The 17544-nt window shown below is 46.9% G+C and overlaps 1 protein-coding gene and 1 long non-coding RNA gene across 5 annotated transcripts in view; one reads left to right on the forward strand and one right to left on the reverse strand.

The window, feature by feature from the left end:
- Positions 1–2097: 2097 nt before the first annotated feature.
- Positions 2098–3004, reverse strand: LOC121137513. The gene is made up of 2 exons (XR_005874777.1): positions 2877–3004; positions 2098–2215 (listed from the first exon to the last, which is right to left on the reverse strand). It is a non-coding gene; the product is annotated as an uncharacterized LOC121137513 (long non-coding RNA).
- Positions 3005–3086: 82 nt separating this feature from the next.
- Dzip1l (DAZ interacting zinc finger protein 1 like) overlaps positions 3087–17544 on the forward strand; it is a 36154-nt gene continuing 21696 nt past the window's right edge. The window contains exons 1-5 of one of the 4 annotated variants that reach the window (XM_040739868.1): positions 3087–3214; positions 6026–6137; positions 11568–12143; positions 13578–13662; positions 16842–16960. In XM_040739868.1, coding sequence (XP_040595802.1) covers positions 11643–12143; positions 13578–13662; positions 16842–16960 — 705 coding nt within the window. In that variant the 5' untranslated portion in view covers positions 3087–3214; positions 6026–6137; positions 11568–11642. The other 3 variants (XM_040739869.1, XM_040739867.1, XM_040739866.1) reach the window with 3 other exon arrangements.

Below are 17544 nucleotides of genomic sequence, written 5' to 3' on the forward strand. Positions count from 1 at the left end.
GGAGTGTACATTTAGGTACACTAAGCAGCCTAAGTTTAGTTGAAAAGTTGTTGGCTACCTCCCTAACACAAATGCACACACAGGTACCTTTGGCTACTTTCTGTAATCTTTGAGGGTTACAGTGAGAAGACATCTGAGAAGCCAATATCCAGGAATGCTCAGTGCGAGCCCAGAAAGACGTACTCTGAGCAAAGCCTAGAGATATTTTAGCTAACTTGGTACTAATTTACAATCCTGCTAGTTAGGATTTATTTTTCCTACTTTACAGCTAAGAAAAGTGAAGGTCAGAGAGGTTACAGTGACTTTCTTGGAGCTGCAGAGTTTGGGAATGAGTAGTATGGATTTGTCCTTGTTTTTAAAACCTAGACACTTTGCTCTCAGCTAGAAGGAAGAGCAAGATTTCCTATCAGAGCATGTAACTTATAGATATTATTTGTTCCTTGTCTCTGATCGCCATTTCCCCCCTAACACTTAAAAATTTGTGGTGAGATCCCTCTCTCTGTATCTATAATATTATAAAGTTTGCTATTTTAGGCATTTTTATTGGAAAATTCAGGACATTAAGTGTTCATTTTGTCATGCAAGTATCACTGCTGGCATGCATGGAAGTTGCTCACCATTCCCCAGCTGGAATCTGTACTCATCAACAGCAACTCCTTAGTCCCCATCTTTATAGACCTGGGCAACCACTCTCCTACTTTCTGTCTCTAAGAATTTGACTGTTTTTGATCATGCCTTGTGGGTTTGAATGAAAATGACCCCCACAGGTCTATAGGGAATGACGCTATTAGGAAGTGTGTGTGTATGTGTGTCTTGTTGAAGTAGGTGTGGCCTTGTTGGAGGAAGTATGCCACTGAGGGTGGGCTTTGAGGTTTCAGAAGCTCAAGCCAGACCCAGTGTCACTTTCTGTTCCTGCTGCTTGACAATCTGGATATAGAACTCTCATCTACCTTTCCAGCCCCATGTCTGCCTGCAATGCTGCCACACTTCCCAACATGATGACAATGAACTAAACTTCTGTCTGAACTGTAAGTCAGCCCCAATTAAATATCTTCCTTTATAAGAGTTGCTGTGGTCATGGTGCGTTGAGATAACTATCACAGTAATAGAAACCCTAAGACACCCTGTAAATAGAATCACACAACTCTTTCCTTTTATGACTAGCTTGTTTACTTTGCATATCTGTTAGTTTTTGGTCAATGTAAGATCAGTATGTAAAAAGAATAAGGTTTATTTTGGCTCCCAGTTCTGGAGATTTCAATAGGGGCAGAACAGTTTGTCCCATTGCTTAGGCTTGTGGCCATACATTACAGCAGAGTGAAATCTCTCACCCCACGACAGGAAAGCAGAAACTGGGGTCTCACTATCACGTTCAAGGCCTCTACCTAATACCTTGAAGTCTGCCATCTAGGTTCCATCATTTAAATATTCCGCCAACTATCAATAGGACCATTCTAGGGACCTTGGGGGAAACCTAACCAAACAACAGCAGTGATGTTATTGTGAATGGAGACTCCAGGAAGTGCTTGGACCATGAGAGCAGAGTCCTCACAGATGGGTTCAGTGCCCTAATAGAGGACTCTCCAGCACATGACTAGACCCTTCCATGGGTGCTCAGCAAAGAGGGAATCTGCTCTTGCCTTGATCTTAGACTTCCAAGCTTCCAGAAGCCATAGGAATGAGTTCCTGTCCCATCTGTAGTCATCCAAATGGACAAAGATGAAGCTGATTCAGGTTATAGCATGTTATAACACATGCTGGTACTTCCTTTCTCTCTAAGGATGAATGATATTCCATTATATGTATAAACCATGTGTTACCCAACTAGCTGTCAATGGGCACTTGGATTGTTTCCATATTTTGGCTGTTGTGAATAATGCTATTATTTTATTTTACGTGTGTGTGTGTGTGTGTGTGTGTGTGTGTGCTCAAATGTCAGAAAACAACTTTCAGGAGTTGTTTCTTTCCTTCCACTATGTGGGTTACAGGAATTCAACTCAGGATATCAGACTTGGTGACAAAGTCCATTACCTGACGAGCCATCTTGCCAGTCAAATAGTGCTATTTTAAACACTAGTGTGCCATGACCACGGCAACTATTACAAAAGATTGCATTTAATTGGGGGATTAATAATTTCAGAGGCTTAGTCCACTATCACAGAGGGTATGGCAGAAAGCATCTTGATGGTGAAGCAGCTGAGAGATCCATCCTGATCTGCAAGCAGAGAGAGAGACTGGGTCTGTCAAGGGCTTTTTGAAACTTCAGAGCCCACCCCCGAGTGACATACTTCCTCCAACCAGGCCACACCTCCCAATCCTTCCAAACAGCGTCACACCCTGGTGACACTCAAATATATGAGCCTATGGCAACCATTCTAATTCAAGACACCACAACATGACAATTGCTGAATGATACGGCGACCCAAAGCAACTTCTCAGCGACCCAAAGCAACTTCCCAGCGGAGTCACCATTTTGTTTTCCACAGCAGCAATACCATTTTCATCACAGAGAAATCTGAGTTTTTCCCCCACCCTTGCCAACACTTATTTCCAGTACTTTCGTCCTTGCGGTCCCAAGATGCGGAGCTTGGCATATTAAAGCTGTGGTGAGAGGAAGGCCCTAAGATACAACAAAACCACCCAGAACTGAAAAGTAATGAGACCCAACGAGAAGGTAGCAGGACCCAAATCAGGAGAGAGAAAGTGATTCCCTCCAGCTCCTGCCCCAGCTTTCCGGGATCCGGGTGATTGCCATCTGATCAGACTGAACACTCTGAAGTGTCTCCTAATGTGGGCCTTGGCCAAATCTCTTTAGTTTGTCAGGCTTGCAGAGCTACCCGCGGAGGGTGAGAGGCCGCAGCAGCTGGCCCATTTACCTTGGGACAGTGGCTGCATCCTGCCATTGGTGAGACATGGAAGCGAAAGGAGGGCAACAAGGGAGACCGGCCTGCAGTTCATCAAGGCCTGGGAACTTGGATGCTGGATTTTCTTAACTGAGTCAAAGAGGCATTCCCTCCTTTCCCCACATCCCCTACAGCTCTAAAAATAGCTGTTCCGGGGAGCTGGGGATAGGCTCCGCCTCTGCTGTGGGTGGGAGGCACCGCAGACCCCGGGCCCCGAGCTGTTGGCGGGGAGAGGCTTGCAGGATCCCTGCACTCAGCTGGTAGTGTCCGCGTGGCTGGCAGCATCCTCCGGCTGCATTGCAGGAGATGGGGTGAGTCTGGATCCGCTGGTGGGGTGAGTGAGGACGTGGCACCTTCCCCATACCTCCTGCTCCCCTCTGCTTCGGTGACCCCCCAGGGTGAACCAGGCCTCCCCGGAAAAATATGCCTGGAATCCAGCCGGGAGCCGCCGGACAGAGCGAGGTTCCAGGCAGAGCTACTCGGCTGCTGCGCGCGCAGGTTAAACATTAGTGGCTGGGTCACCCAGCCAGAACCCGAGCTGCGTGGCCGAGGGCACCTCACGATGTCCCGCTCCCTGTGCTTCCATCCCAGCGGCCTCGGATTGTTCTGGACTGAGGTGCCCTGACGGCGAAGGACTCGCATGCTCGGGGGAGGCGCGGAACAGGATGACTGACACCCAACTCATCCCCATCCCCCACCCCGTCTGCTTTGGGAGGGTGGTCTTGGGAATGGAGTTTTTGAAAACAATAAAGTGATCTGAGGGGCTGACATCTGAGTCCTTAGAGAAGGCGCTGGGGGTCGGTTTCTAACAAGATGAATTTTGAGCAAACATTGGCATCTCTAGTTCCTCCGCTTCCGGTCCCGGGCTGAAGTTTAGCAGGAGCACAGCATTAGAGATCAGAAGTGAATGTGGTTGGAAGTCCACGGGAAGACTGGGTGGGTACAGGGAAGAGTGTACGAGCCAGGAGCAGAGGACGGGGCCTGGGTAGGACTGCCTTTACAAAGGATCCTGAAGGGCCCAGGGCCTGTGCTGTCCTGGCCCTGTCTCCAGGAATTAGGCCAGGCCTAGTGAGTGTGAGATGGTCTAACCCTGCCTCCTCCATCTGCCTGTGAGCAAGTGCTGTGTCTCTTGAGAGAAAGATGGTTACAACCTCCCCCTTCCTTGCCCAAGGTGTGGACAGGCAGGTGAAAACTAGCACCAAACCCCGGCGATCATCTCCCTGGCCATCCCCCTGCTGTGTCTCAGGTTGGGAGCAGAAGAACCTCTTGCGCAGCCCCCGGAGAGCCGAACTTTTGTCAGAAGGTTCACCGTGCTACCTGGAACCCCAAGCGGAGAAGGGGAGCACTTGGTAGGCAGTTGGTAATGTCCCATGGCCACTTTGCAGAAAGGGGCAGTTGTGGCCAACCAAGGCTGACCAACCACTTGCCTCTCACCAGGCCTGGGAAGTCTAGTGAGGGGTCTGGCCCAGACTAAAGATGGGGAGTTCTGCTAGGAGGCAACAACACTTTAATAGACATGAAACACTGGAACAGTCTGCCTGTCTGTTTTCTTAACGATGGGAAGCAGCTTTTGTTTGTTCTTGACACTTCTGTCATGCCAGTCCTATTCCTCTTCTCTGAGATATTCCCAAGAGGCACTGGTTAAGGCTCTGCCTCCATTTTTAGAAAAAAAATCTTTTGTGTGTGTGACAAAAATTCACCATAAGCTTTTATAAATATTTTTATTTCTTTGAGAATTTCCTGCTCGTATTCTGATCATACTCCTCCACCCTCTCCACCCTCACTTCCCCCCACTCAATGTTGAGAACCCCCCTCCCCAAGTCCAGTTGTCTCACTACTCTTGGGAGTAGGGCCTGCCCTGGAGTTTGGTTGACCTGACAGGGGTCACGTAAGTGCTCTTCTGGTACTGTCTTTAAAAAGTGTCTCCACGGAGCTGGAGACATAGCTTGGTGGGAGAGCTCATGGTTAGCATGTTCAAGGCCCTGCATTGGGTCCCTACCAGCACACCCACAGCAACAAGCAGATAAGAGGAAATCACTGTAAAGTTGCTGGGCAGAGCGGGGATCTTGGTGCCTCTGGGAGTGAATCTCTCTTTTGCTGCTTGGAAGTTCTAAGAGTGGATGCAGCCCCTAGGCTACTTCTTAATTTTTAAGAAAATGTTTATGTAATAAAACAAGACACTCTTAAGATCTAGATTAGGGTCTGTGATAGTGTTCAGCAGTCCCAGATCCTCCCCCCCCCCCCATTTCCATCAGGGGCTCCAGCACTCCCTTGCCTCTGGTGTGTGGAGAGCCTGTTTGCAAACTGTGGGAAGGTTTCCTTGGCAGCCATGACAATTAGCGCTAATGACAAGCCTGGAGCTCCCCAGGGCAGGCACTGTGAAGTTAGCTTGGAAGCCAGGGCAAGTTTGTAAATGATTGCCTGCAGGCCCTTAGAAGCCTGGCACTTCCCGAACTTTCCTCTTGGTTTCATTTTTGAGGAAGAAAAAGAGACAGTGAGATGTGTAGATGCAATTTAAATGAAAAAAGAATTAGATGTTTGGGCAATTTTGTGAATATTATCTTTGGCAGAGCCAAACAGCCTCCAGGATTTGTTTTCTCCTCACGGGACCACTGACTTGGGAGGTAGTAAACACTGCCACAAATTTTCTCTTTTTCTTTTTCTTTTTCTCTTTTCTCCTTTCTCTCTCTCTCTCTCTCTCTCTCTCTCTCTCTCTCTCTCTCTCTCTCTCTCTCTTCCTCCTTCCTTCCTTCCCTCCCTCCCTCCCTCTCCCCCCCTCCATTGAGTGTGGAATTGCTGCAGGGGGAAATGAACATTCTCACGGTGGAGCAAGCTTGAAATACTAGCATAAGCCTCCACTTGGATTATTGGCTCATGAGAGTGAAGTAGGATTGGGGAGTTTCCCTGAACCCCATCAAAACGTGTAGATACAGGTAACACAGCCTCAGATTTCCTAATGGTGGTGAATCACCTCTCCCTTGTGTTTCTGTTCCCAGATGTGGGAAAACAGTCTGCTGATAACTCAGTCTGGAGCAGGCCCGAGTCCCAGCCCCTGGGGTGTGTGGTTTCTTGGTAACCAGCAACATGCTCATGTAGCTTTGTCTTCTACCTGTCCTTACCAGGAAGCAGGCTTTGGAGCTGAGGTACACTGAGGATTTAAGGTCTCCAGCAGTGCTCCTGTCATGATTTGTTGCAAACCCTGGCAGCCCTTCCATTCTGCTCAAGGAATCTCAGGTACTGTATTTCCACAGTGAAAAGCAACCTGTTGAATCATCTGTATGCCATCACTGCCATCCTTACTGGGGGTCGGTTGGTGTAATTCAGACTTAGGTGCTTGGTAACTAACGGTTGCAGCCATCGGTTCACCATCTGTACCAACTCCCACATTTCTAGCCTACTGTTTGAAGCCAGGACCCCCAGACTTGCTCCTAGAGTCGTAGGAGATAGGAGTGATACTTCGGGGGTGCAGTAAAAACCTCATGAATTGAGAGTGCTGTGTAAGCAAGTGGGGTCCCCCCTCACAGCGTTTATGGAGTTTCCTTAGGGTGTGAAAAGAAAGGCTTGAGACACCAGGAGAACAAGCTGAGAAGCCCTGTCTTGACAGCCTAGCTGGGCCCCTCTCATTCCTTCAAAATGGCAGGATCCAGTGTCTGGGGTCCCGTCTATTCTGACTTTAGGTGCTGGCCCTTTGCAAGGGCTTAGGAGTCATTTGCTGACAAGGACCAGAATGAATGCTTAGTGCTCTGGGGTCCTAGAGAAGAGCCAGGAAATTTGGACTCTGGGCCTGGGAGGGATTTCTGGTGACAGTCAAGATGGGCAGAGCCTTGAAGGATGTGTTCATCTTGAGCAGGGACAGAAGGCAGTGACACAGGGTAATGTATCCTGAGGAGCTGCAGAAACAGTGGCTGAGAGCCCGGGAGGGAGTTGAGCTGCTTGAATCCAGGCGTCTGGACCTTGGGCAAACATCTTTAGTCTCCATGACTCAGAGTGTGATGGCAGCTCTTCCGGAATTGTTTTGTTTTGTGTTTATATATTTATTTTATGTGTATGAGTGTTTGCCTGAATGTATGTATGTGCACCACATGCTTGCCTGATGCCTGCAGAGGCCAGAAGATGATGTCAGATCCCCTAGAACTGGAGTTACAGACAGTTGTGAGCTGCTATGTGGGTGCTGTGAATCGAACCTGGGTCCTCGGGAAGGGCAGCCAGTCCTCTTAACCGCTGAGCCATTGCCCTAGTCCCTAAGAATTGTTTTGAGAAACACTCTCCCCATAATCCTTCACACTCCACTGCAGAGGATGTCTTCCTCTACTGCTCTCTGCCCTGGTACTTGCTGGTGTGTGTGTGTGTGTGTGTGTGTGTGTGTGTGTGTGTGTGTGTGTGTGTGTGTGTGTGATGTAGAGGAGGGGATAGGGCATGCCCATGGAGGTCAGAGGAAAACTTGGTGGAATCAGTTTTCTCCTCCCACATTTATGTGGTCCCAGGGATCTGACTCAGGTCATCAGAATTATGAGGCATGTCCTTTACTTGATCAACCAACCATCTTGTGGGCCTTCAACCTTGGCGATTTGAGACTGGGTCTCTTGCTGAACCCAGAGCTCACTGATTGGCTAGATTGGCTGGTCACCGAATTCCAGGGATCTGCCTGTGTTTGTCCCCCATCTAATGCTGGGGTTACATGCACTTGCCATCCTGCTTGGCTTTTATGTGGGCTCTGGGGAACGCAAATGCAGGTCTTTATACTTCTGGGGGCAGACATCTTACCAAGTAGGCTGACTCCCAGCCCTGGTTCTGGGTTCTAACATGTTCTCATGTGATGAACTAGGAACTGGCTCAGGGAGCAGAGGGCTCTGAGAACCACAGCTTTACTGAGTCCCAGACACAGAGGCAGAGATCAGTTTATCATCAAGCATGTGCTGAGGTGTCTGTCTTACCTAGTGTTTCACGTAGTTAATGCCACTTTCATGGCACAGTTGGAACTTGGGTTTGAAATCTAAGCAGTTGGATCCAGGAATCACAAGAGGCAGAAGGGACCTGAGCAAAGAAACTTGGAGGTAGCCTAAGGCTCAGTTAAGAGCAGAGTAGCCGAATCAGTAGGCATATGAACTCATCCTTAGGAGAATGCAATGAGACATGGGTCTTACGTAGAACAGCAGATGAATGTTAGGGGCACCTGCACTCTGCCTATCATTTGCTGAACAGGGAGGCTGACGGGAGTGTTCAGAGAGAGTGGAGAGAGCTGGTGATGGAGAGCTGTGGCCTTATCATTAGAGAGAGGACTGTTGGCAAACACCGGAGGCCAAAGCTTAAATAGTTAAAGAGTGAGGTTCTCAGGCCTGGGAGGACCGGAAGCAGGTGTCCTGTTACCCTTGTGCATGCACAGCATGCCTGGTAACCTGCTGTTGCTCAGAAGCACGGCTTGTTGTGAGCAGTCGTCTCCGAGGCTCTGGTGGTGAGGCTGCAGCTTGGAGCTAAGCATGGTGAGTATCATGTCACACAACTCCTGTTTTGCTTGCAACCTGACACATCGAATGGGATAGAAATATACTGGACTTCTGGTGATGGGATGCTTATGCCGGATGGTGTTGTTTTTGGAAGAGTATCTGAGAAATGAAACTGAAAAGCTAGGCTCAGGGCATCCTGTGTCCAGTCTGAGGATCAACCGAAGAGGCCTGCAGTCAGCACAGTGGCAGCAAGGAGCTACACTGAACCCCAAGGTAGGGAGCAGGGGTGTGGTTAATGCAGGACACTGTACTCACAATGCTAGCTGCTGTGCTAAGCCCAAGCAGGTATACAGTAAACAAAGGGAGACTTGTGAATGAATGAATTAGAGGCTTAAAGGTAAAGTCAAAGTAACACTTCAAGAGGAGAGCCTACCACAGCTGAATAGTTCAGGCCCACAAACTTTGGAGGGATGTGAACATGTATCTGCAGTTCAGCTCTGTTTTTTTTTTTTTTTTTTGTTGAGGCAGACCACACATCCTATCCAGACTCCAGTTTGATTTTTTGTGGAGTTGGCATAATGGTACTGTATCTGAAGGGAGCAGCCAAAAGCACCTTGGCCTAAGCACTGCCATTTTGGCTTCTGACTTCATTTTACCTGGAGGGTGAAACAAAGGTCAGGATCCCAAGCCCCAAGGGAATCGAGAACTTTCCAATGGATGACAAACCTTCTCCCTAAACCATAGAAATAGTGGATATGCATCTTTAACTCTCAAAAACATTACCGCTGGTCCTAGCAACAGAAGGAACAAATGAATCTGATTGATTGGGCTAAGAGGCCTGCACATATGTTGGTTGACAATGATGGGACACACAAGGATGCCTCTCATCTTTGATTTCTGATTGGTGAAAATTGTAACTGTAACTTGGCAACAAATGTTTGTGATTATAAACCCTACCTCTGCCCCTACTTGGGACTGTCAGGAGAAACAAGGCTCTGGAGTCCTGGTCCTGTAGCCCTGATGGATCAGTGCTTGCTTATGTGGTGGTTTATTAAAATCTCTGGAACCTATAAGTGTTGTCTCTCTCCTTCCTCGTGTGGTGCATAATTTGCTAGGTGTAAAATATCTATTTGTAGATTCATGCGTAGAGATTGCATGAAGCATGCTGGTATTACCCCTGAGCCTCCCCCCCCCCCCCCCCATTCTCATAGTCCCTGGGTCCCTTGGAAACTGGTGAAGCTGGCCTGGTCATTGCCACTGTCTCTTCCAGAGGAAGGCAGTTCAGAAAGGGACAGAGACTTTCCTAGAGCCTGTTCTCTGCTAATCTAGTCCCACTTCCTTTCTTTCGAGAGTTTTGGGACCTTTTTTGTTGTTAATTTTGTCATTGTCTTAGCAAATGTCTGACAAAAGCAATAGAAGAAAACGTCTCTTTTGGCTTTCATTATAGTGGGGGGGTGGGCGTGGCAGTAGGGGTATGAGGTAGCTAACTACCACTTCCACAGACAGGAAGCAGAGAATGTTGCCTTATCCAGGCCAGGGGATTGACCCATATCCAGGGTGGAGTTTCCCTCCCAGGTTAATACTCTCTGGAAACACCTGATAGACAAGATGAGAAGTGTGTCTCCTAGGTGACTCCAAACCCAGTCAAGAAAGATAAACTAAGACACTTTTCTTGGATTGCATTTCAATAACTGGATCACACAGGCTGGAAAGAATTTGATAATTGTGGAAGTGTGTACCTTTTCTCATCTTAGACTCTCAGTCTGCAAGGGCGAAACTATATTTTTTTAGTTCAAAAAATAATAAAATTAATAGGTGATAATGGGAGGAATTTTGAATGACATAGAAACCAAAAAAATAAAAATCTTGCAGCCACTTGCATTTCCTACAGGTAGTCAATGCCAGTAGCTTTTGGTTGTTTTAGAAAATGTGTGCTTATGAAATCAGGCATGTAAATGAATCACGTGACCAACATGTGTGCACATTTTCCATAATCAGAACAGGTACAAATCACTCCAGTGAACACTGTGTGAGGCTCATCTATCTGTCTGTCTGTCTGTCTGTCTATCTATCTATCTATCTATCTATCTAACCACTGCTATCTGTCATTCATCTATCCATTTATTTATCCCATGGTCTCATTGCTGTCTTTCATAGACAACTATCCCAAATGAGATCCATATCTATGTATTTTTAAGTTATTTTTTAAATGTGATTGTATTAATGTTAGACCAGAAATAAAGGTGTGTGTGTGTGTGTTGTGTTGTGTGTGTGTGTGTGTGTGTGTGTGCGTGCTGGTAATCCAACTCAAGGCTTTGTGCATGCAAGGCAGGTGCTCTACCACTAAACTACAGCCCCAGGCTTCTGCCCCTCTTGATTATTTTTTTTTGACAGTTACTCAGACTTTAACTTACTGTGTAGTATAGGCAGGTCTTGAATTCATGATCCTCCTGGGATTATAAATCCTCATGTACCAGGGTTTTATGAATGCTAGGTAGAAACTCTACTACTGAACTGCAATCCTCAATGTAGGGGGAAAAAGCAGCAAGTAAACAGGCCCATCATAGACTGAGCACAATCTGTGCAGAGACATAGTGGCTTTCCTAAGGCCCACTGACTGGGCTGGACATTATGTCACTTAGAATCCACCAGAAATAACCTGGTCACATGATCACACTTTACTGCAGGAGAAACTGGGAAATATAGTCCAGACATGTTCTACTAGAATGCGGTATGGCACTGTTGTGATCATTAGGCGGCTCTGCCATTCTGGAAGAGTTGTTGGACTTTATCCCAAGTAACTGTCGTGTTGCAGAAAAACCCACTTGAACACTTGACAAAATTCGTTGCCAGGCAGGCAGTCCTGCAGTGGGTCTGTAGAAGGTTCCTGAGGACCCCACCGTGTGCCAGGCTCTGGGCTGGGTGTATCACAGGCTTCCTTCCTCACCACAGTCCTTCCAAGTGGGTTTCCAGCTCCCGCACAGACCTTGGAGGGTTAAGAGGAAGAGACTTGGCCAAGGCAGAGGACTCAGATACATACTTCTGAGAAGTGGAAGGCCCACCTAGCCTTCCCACACTGTTGCCATGTCAACAGTCAGGGCATCGTACTGAGTAGCTCTTATACAGACAACTCACTGTGTGTCCTTAAAGTTTGGCTGAGCAGGTATATGGAAGACACAGCCATTTGAACTTGTCTAACTTGGATACTTCCATTTTCCAGGTCCTCTTTCAGCTCCTTGGCCAGTGGCCTTGTTGGCACTCTACCCCCGTGGTCAGCCCAGAGCCTCTCCTGCCCATGCAGTACCCAGCACCCACTGTTGAGGGCCTTAGTGGCCCACTGTCGGGGGCTTACACGCTCCCCACCTTCAAGTTCCAGCCTCGTCGTGAGAGCATAGACTGGAGGCGCATCAGCGCTGTAGACGTGGACCGTGTGGCCCGGGAGCTGGACGTAGCCACTCTGCAGGAGAACATTGCTGGTGTCACCTTCTGTAACTTGGATCGAGAAGTGTGCAACCACTGTAGGCAGCCTGTGGACCCCGTGCTGCTCAAGGTGTTGCGGCTGGCACAGCTCATCATCGAGTACCTGCTTCACTGCCAGGACTGCCTGAGTGCCAGTGTGGCCCAGCTGGAAGCACGGCTGCAGGCCAGCCTGGGCCAGCAGCAGCGTGGGCAGCAGGAGCTGGGGCGCCAGGCTGATGAGCTCAAGGGTGTTCGGGAGGAGAGCCGGCGCCGGCGAAAGATGATCAGTACCCTGCAGCAGCTGCTTCTGCAGACGGGTGCCCACAGCTACCACACGGTGAGGATTCTTTGCTGAGGGGAACCTGAGCTGTGTACCTTAGGCACCAGGACAGGTGATTGGCACTGCCTTGGACTAAGGAGACAGCTGGAGGCCATTGTCAACAGTTATGAGCAGGTTTTAGAGATAGCGTTCTGAGAGTCTGAGGATTCTTGTTGGGTTCTATGTTATTCAAGTGTAGAAAGGGTGTGGAGAGATGAGTGGGAAGGGTTATGTATACAGAGTACTCTTGTGCATGGAGAAGATGTATGTGTAGTGTGTGAAGGTGTGACTGGGAGGTTTGTATCTGTGCATGTGAGTGTGTTAAATGTGCATATGCAAATGATGGAAGTATGGCTATGATATCTGTGTCTGTAGAATACATGTTGTATAATGTGTGCTCCTACTGACTTACCACAGTGGACACAGCCAAGAAGTCTAATACAAAGATGTATTTATGATGTATGTCTGTGTGTCTTTGAGGGGGGGAAGGATGTAAATGTCTGTATACGTAGAGACTGCATGTAAAGATGTATATGTGAATGAACGAGGCATATGTAATATATGTGTCTAAGGATGTTAGTATGTATGGAAAGTAGATCTGTTTTTTTTTATGTGTACAAGGATGGAGAGTTTGAATGTATGCAGAGTGTGCCATGTAAAGGCATGCATGAGTGCATGGATGCCTTTGGATGTTGACTAAGTGTGTGGCAAGGCATAGTAGAGGCAGTCTCATTTTAGAAAAATTATTTCATAGTTTAGACAGGTAATAATTCATAACCAGCTCAGCACTTGAGCGCTTGAATCCACTGCACCAGAAACACAGGTTGAGACATTAACCCTGCCCACAGGCAGGCTCTAGAATGTAGTTACAGGTCTTGCTAGTTGAGGTTTTCAGGAGATTCATAGTTTGGAGGCAAGGCTGTTAGTGTAGGGTGGAGAGATAAGATGCCCCACCCAACTTACATTCCCCTTGCAACTAGGGGTTAAGTCTCTAGTGGGCAGAATGTGTCAGTGCGTGTACTGCAAGTGACAGATCTGCCTGGCTCTGCCTCCTGAGCACTCTAAATAAAGGTGTGTGTCACCAGGACTTAAAACAAAGTCACCTTTTAGAAATCGCATATACTATTTCTGCTTATATATAATGACTAGAATTTAGTGACATGGTTGCATTTGGTTGTAAGAGGGGCTGGGACATATGGTGGACATATTTTCACTGGCCTTGTATTCTACTAGAAATCAGGGTTCCTATTTTCCTTCCCTTCCCAATGTTTTTTATTTATTTATGCAGTGATGGGAATTGAACCCAGGGTCTCCCACACTCCCAACCCTTCAAGCTATTTCTATTTCTGAGGCAGCCCTTGGGCCTTGCGGAGGCAGATTTTCAATACAGGGAAGTCCCATGCTGTCTGGGTGATCTAATCCAGCTTTTCCAATTGTTTCCCCTCTTTGTAGTGCCATTTGTGTGACAAGACATTCATGAATGCCACCTTTCTCCGGGGCCACATCCAGCGCAGGCATGCAGGCACGACAGAAGTCGGTGAGTCAGGGCAGCATCTGGGAGCTGCTGGGATAGGTTTTGGTGAGTGGCACAGACGCATGAACCTGATCTTAGAGCCTCTTAGAGATTCCATGTGGAGCCCAGTACAGTCTTGTCTGTGTAGGGAACAAGAGGAACCCGACACACAGGCTTAGTTTTAGCTTTTCCCTTTCCATGACAGTGGTCAGCCTCTGAATTTTTGTACCCTTCACTGTGACTGGAGTAGGCAGTGGCTCTGAACGGCCTTTAGTCTCCCTGCCCCATTGGAAGCTCTCTCAGGCTGGCTGTGAGCATAAATGGGGCAAATGAGCAGTCAGACCAGTTCTTTGGCTGCTCTGTGTACTGGTGCTTATCATGACTTAAGCACTTTATTTAATTTTGCCATGTCAAATTCCAAAAGGAGCAGCAAGGCTTTGTGCTGTTTTCATAAAGTGAGTGCAACAGAAATATCTGTTCAATAAAATAAACATAATAGAATATAAAAACTCCATTAAGGAAAGCATCACTATTTCCCATTATTGCGATTCCCTTAAAAATAAAAGATTTTTAGAATTGAGAATATAGCTCAGTAATAGAGGACTTGCTTATATGATTGTATAAGTGAAGTTCTAGGTTCAGTCCTTAGACATACACACACACACACACACACACACACACACACACACACACACAGAGAACTTAAAGCAGTATCATACAACTGTGCACTTATATATCTCTTCATAGGTAGATATTGGGGAGTATTTAAGGAAAAAGTCTATGTCTTAAAATACCAGTCTCTTGTAAAAATATGTTTTTGATATGGAAATTTATCTACATGATGATACATAGGAAAAGAAAAAAAACAATGGGCGTTATCACTGACAGTTATTATTTTGACGTATTTTTATGCATATATTTGCAAGCATATAAAAATCCCTTTTGACTATTGCTTGAGAATATGCTACAGCCTTGGCTTTCCTGGAACTTGCTCTGTAGACCAAACTGGCTTCAAACTCACAGAGATCCACCTGCTTCTGCCTTACAAGTGCTGGGATTAAAGGCGTGCGCCACCACTGCATGACTTTTGTTGTTGTTGTTTAAATAGTTGGTCTTGAACTTGCTTAGTGCAGCTAATGCTAGCCTTGAACTCCTGATCTCCCTGCCTCCACTTCTTGGATACTGGGATTGCATATGTATGCTACCATGTCTGGCTTATGCAAAGTAATGGGGATCAAAAGGAGGGCACTGTGCACACTAGGCAGGGCTCTGTCAGCCCAAACCATCTTTGAAGACACAAATTTTAATGACAGAACAGAAATTCATGATGTGACCATCAGTTTCTTCCACATTGTCCTGCAGAATATCTGGGTAACTTGAAAATCTTACTGTGTGGCACAGGGGTGTCAGCATTCTCATGTGTAAATCTTTGTGTGTATCTTTTAGAAGGACAAGGAACTGTTCTTTCTCTATTTTAAGATTTATTTTTATTTGCTTATGTGTATGTTTCTCTGTGTGTATGCTGTGTGTGTATGTGCGTTTGCCTAAGGGGCCAGAAGAGGGCGTTAGATCCCTTATAGCTGGAGTTACAGACAGTTGTGTGCCACACAACATAGATCTTGGGAACAGAACTCATGTTGTCTGGAAGAGCAGCAAGTGCTCTTAATCACTTTTCCATCTCTCTTCTCAGTAATGGGAAATGTGTTCTTTTTTTTTTTTGGTTTTTTCGAGACAGGATTTCTCTATGGCTTTGGAGGCTGTCCTGGAACTAGCTCTTGTAGACCAGGTTGGTCTCAAACTCACAGAGATCCACGTGCCTCTGCCTCCCGAGTGCTGGGATTAAAGGCGTGCGCCACCGCTGCCCGGCTAGGGAAATGTGTTCTTAAGGAAATTTTTGCTGCCAGCTCTTCTAGTCTATAATTACCCTTGATTACTTTATTAAACTCAAATAATTCTGCATTCTAAAATTGCTTGTTCCACCTGTCTGGTAGCATAGGCCTTTAATTCCAGCCACTTAGGAGGCTAAATCAAGAGAATTGAAAGGTCTGCCTGGGCAGCTTAGTGAGAGCCTGTCTTAAAATGAAATGTTGAACTGAGGGTGGTGGTGGGTAAGCTATAGCTCTTACAGCGTGCTTGCCTAGAGTGCAGTACCTATTTCAAAGAAAAGGTGGCTTTTTTGCTTCCTTTAGTTTATTTGAAAATATTTTAAAAAAGACACATTTTATGTATATGAATGTTTTGTCTGCATGTATGTATGTACATCACATGCGTGCCTGGTTCCCACAGAGACCAGAAGAGGGCATCAGATCTCCTGGAACTGGAGTTACAGACAGTTGTGAGGCACCATGTGGGTGCTGGGAGTTGAACCTGGGTCCTCTGGAAGAAAAGCCAATGCTTTTAACCTCTGAACCCTCTCTCAAGCCCCAAGGTTGACTTTCAATAAGAGTACTTGGTAATTTCTGTTTTTTTTTTTTTTTAACGAGACAGGGTTTCTCTGTATTGTTTTGGAGGCTGTCGGACCAGCCCGGCCCCAAACTCACAGAGATCCGCCTGCCTCTGCCTCCTGAGTGCTGGGATTAAAGGCGTGCACCACCACCGCCCAGCGGTGATTTTTGTTTTAAAGCCACTAAATGTACTTTTGTATTTCATTCTCTATCTGATATTCTAATATAGTGATTCTCAGCCTGTGGATAGCAACCACTTTTGGGCATTGAATGACCTTTTCACAGGGATTGCCCAAGGCCAATGGAAAACACAGATATATACATTACATTTCATACAGTAGTAAAATTACAGTTATGAAGTAGTAACGAAATAATTTATGGTTGGGGTCAGTACAACATGATGAATTGTATTAAAGGGTCACATGCAGTATTAGGAAGGCTGAGAAGCACTCTTGAATAGTTGCATGTCCATCTGTCAAAATAAAGAACAGTTCCTAGGGCTCGCATTTGTGGGACTGTCATGTCAGGCACTGTGCTAAGAACTTGGTGTTGTCACATCTCACTCTGACACTACACTACACTCCCCACTCGAGTGATGTTCTAGTTCTGCTTTTGCAGTTTGGGGAACCCAGGGACAGGTAGGGGATATGCTCTTCGTCTGGTGAACTATGTGACAAAGCAGCTCTCAGACTGAGGTGTGATTGCGGAGGGAGGAATACCCCATTGTTGTCTTTGCTCCTGTCTCTGTGTGGACCCCAGGAAAGCAGAAGCAGGAGCAGCCACTGGGGGAGGTGCTGGAAGAGCTTAAGGCCAAGCTCCAGTGGACCCAGGGGGAGCTGGAGGCCCAGAGAGAAGCTGAGCGGCAGCGGCAGGTCCAGGTAGGTGTGCAGGGGAGAGGTGGGGAGGCTCTGGGTGTTGTACCCTGCCCTGCACAAGATTCCTGGGGCCCAACTTCCCACTGATTTCCCTGAGCTGGAAGTCAGAAAGAGAGGGCCACCTTCTCTGATGTGGGGCGTGATTATAGTTCGTCTGGAAAGGACCTGTGTGACTGAAAGTGGAGCAGAGAGAGTCATGGTCTTCTGCATAGCGATGCTGAAGGCATCTGAACTGGAATATAATGTTTTGTGTGAGTTGGCTCTCAGTTTTTGGCTAATTAGTTTTGAAAGGCCCAGAATCTAGGCTGGGGGGTCTAGGGAGTGTGCTCTAAATATTTACAGAGAGCCTTCATTTCTCCATGTATTTGCTCATCAGTTATTGTGTTAGCAGGTGTTTATTGAGTGCCAACCAGGTGTTGTGAGGATGTAAAGAAAGAGAAAATGAGTCTTATCCTCATTAAATTTATAGTTTACATAGGACATGCTAGCAGTGGACCAGTCTGGGTCTAAACCACAGGGACTGAGGGTGGAGAGTTCTTTGGATCCCCATAGTGTTATACATGTAGGAGGTCTTAGTGGGTCCTTGG

This window comes from Mesocricetus auratus, unplaced genomic scaffold, assembly GCF_017639785.1.
Source record: "Mesocricetus auratus isolate SY011 unplaced genomic scaffold, BCM_Maur_2.0 Super-Scaffold_100691, whole genome shotgun sequence".
Taxonomy (NCBI): domain Eukaryota; kingdom Metazoa; phylum Chordata; class Mammalia; order Rodentia; family Cricetidae; genus Mesocricetus; species Mesocricetus auratus.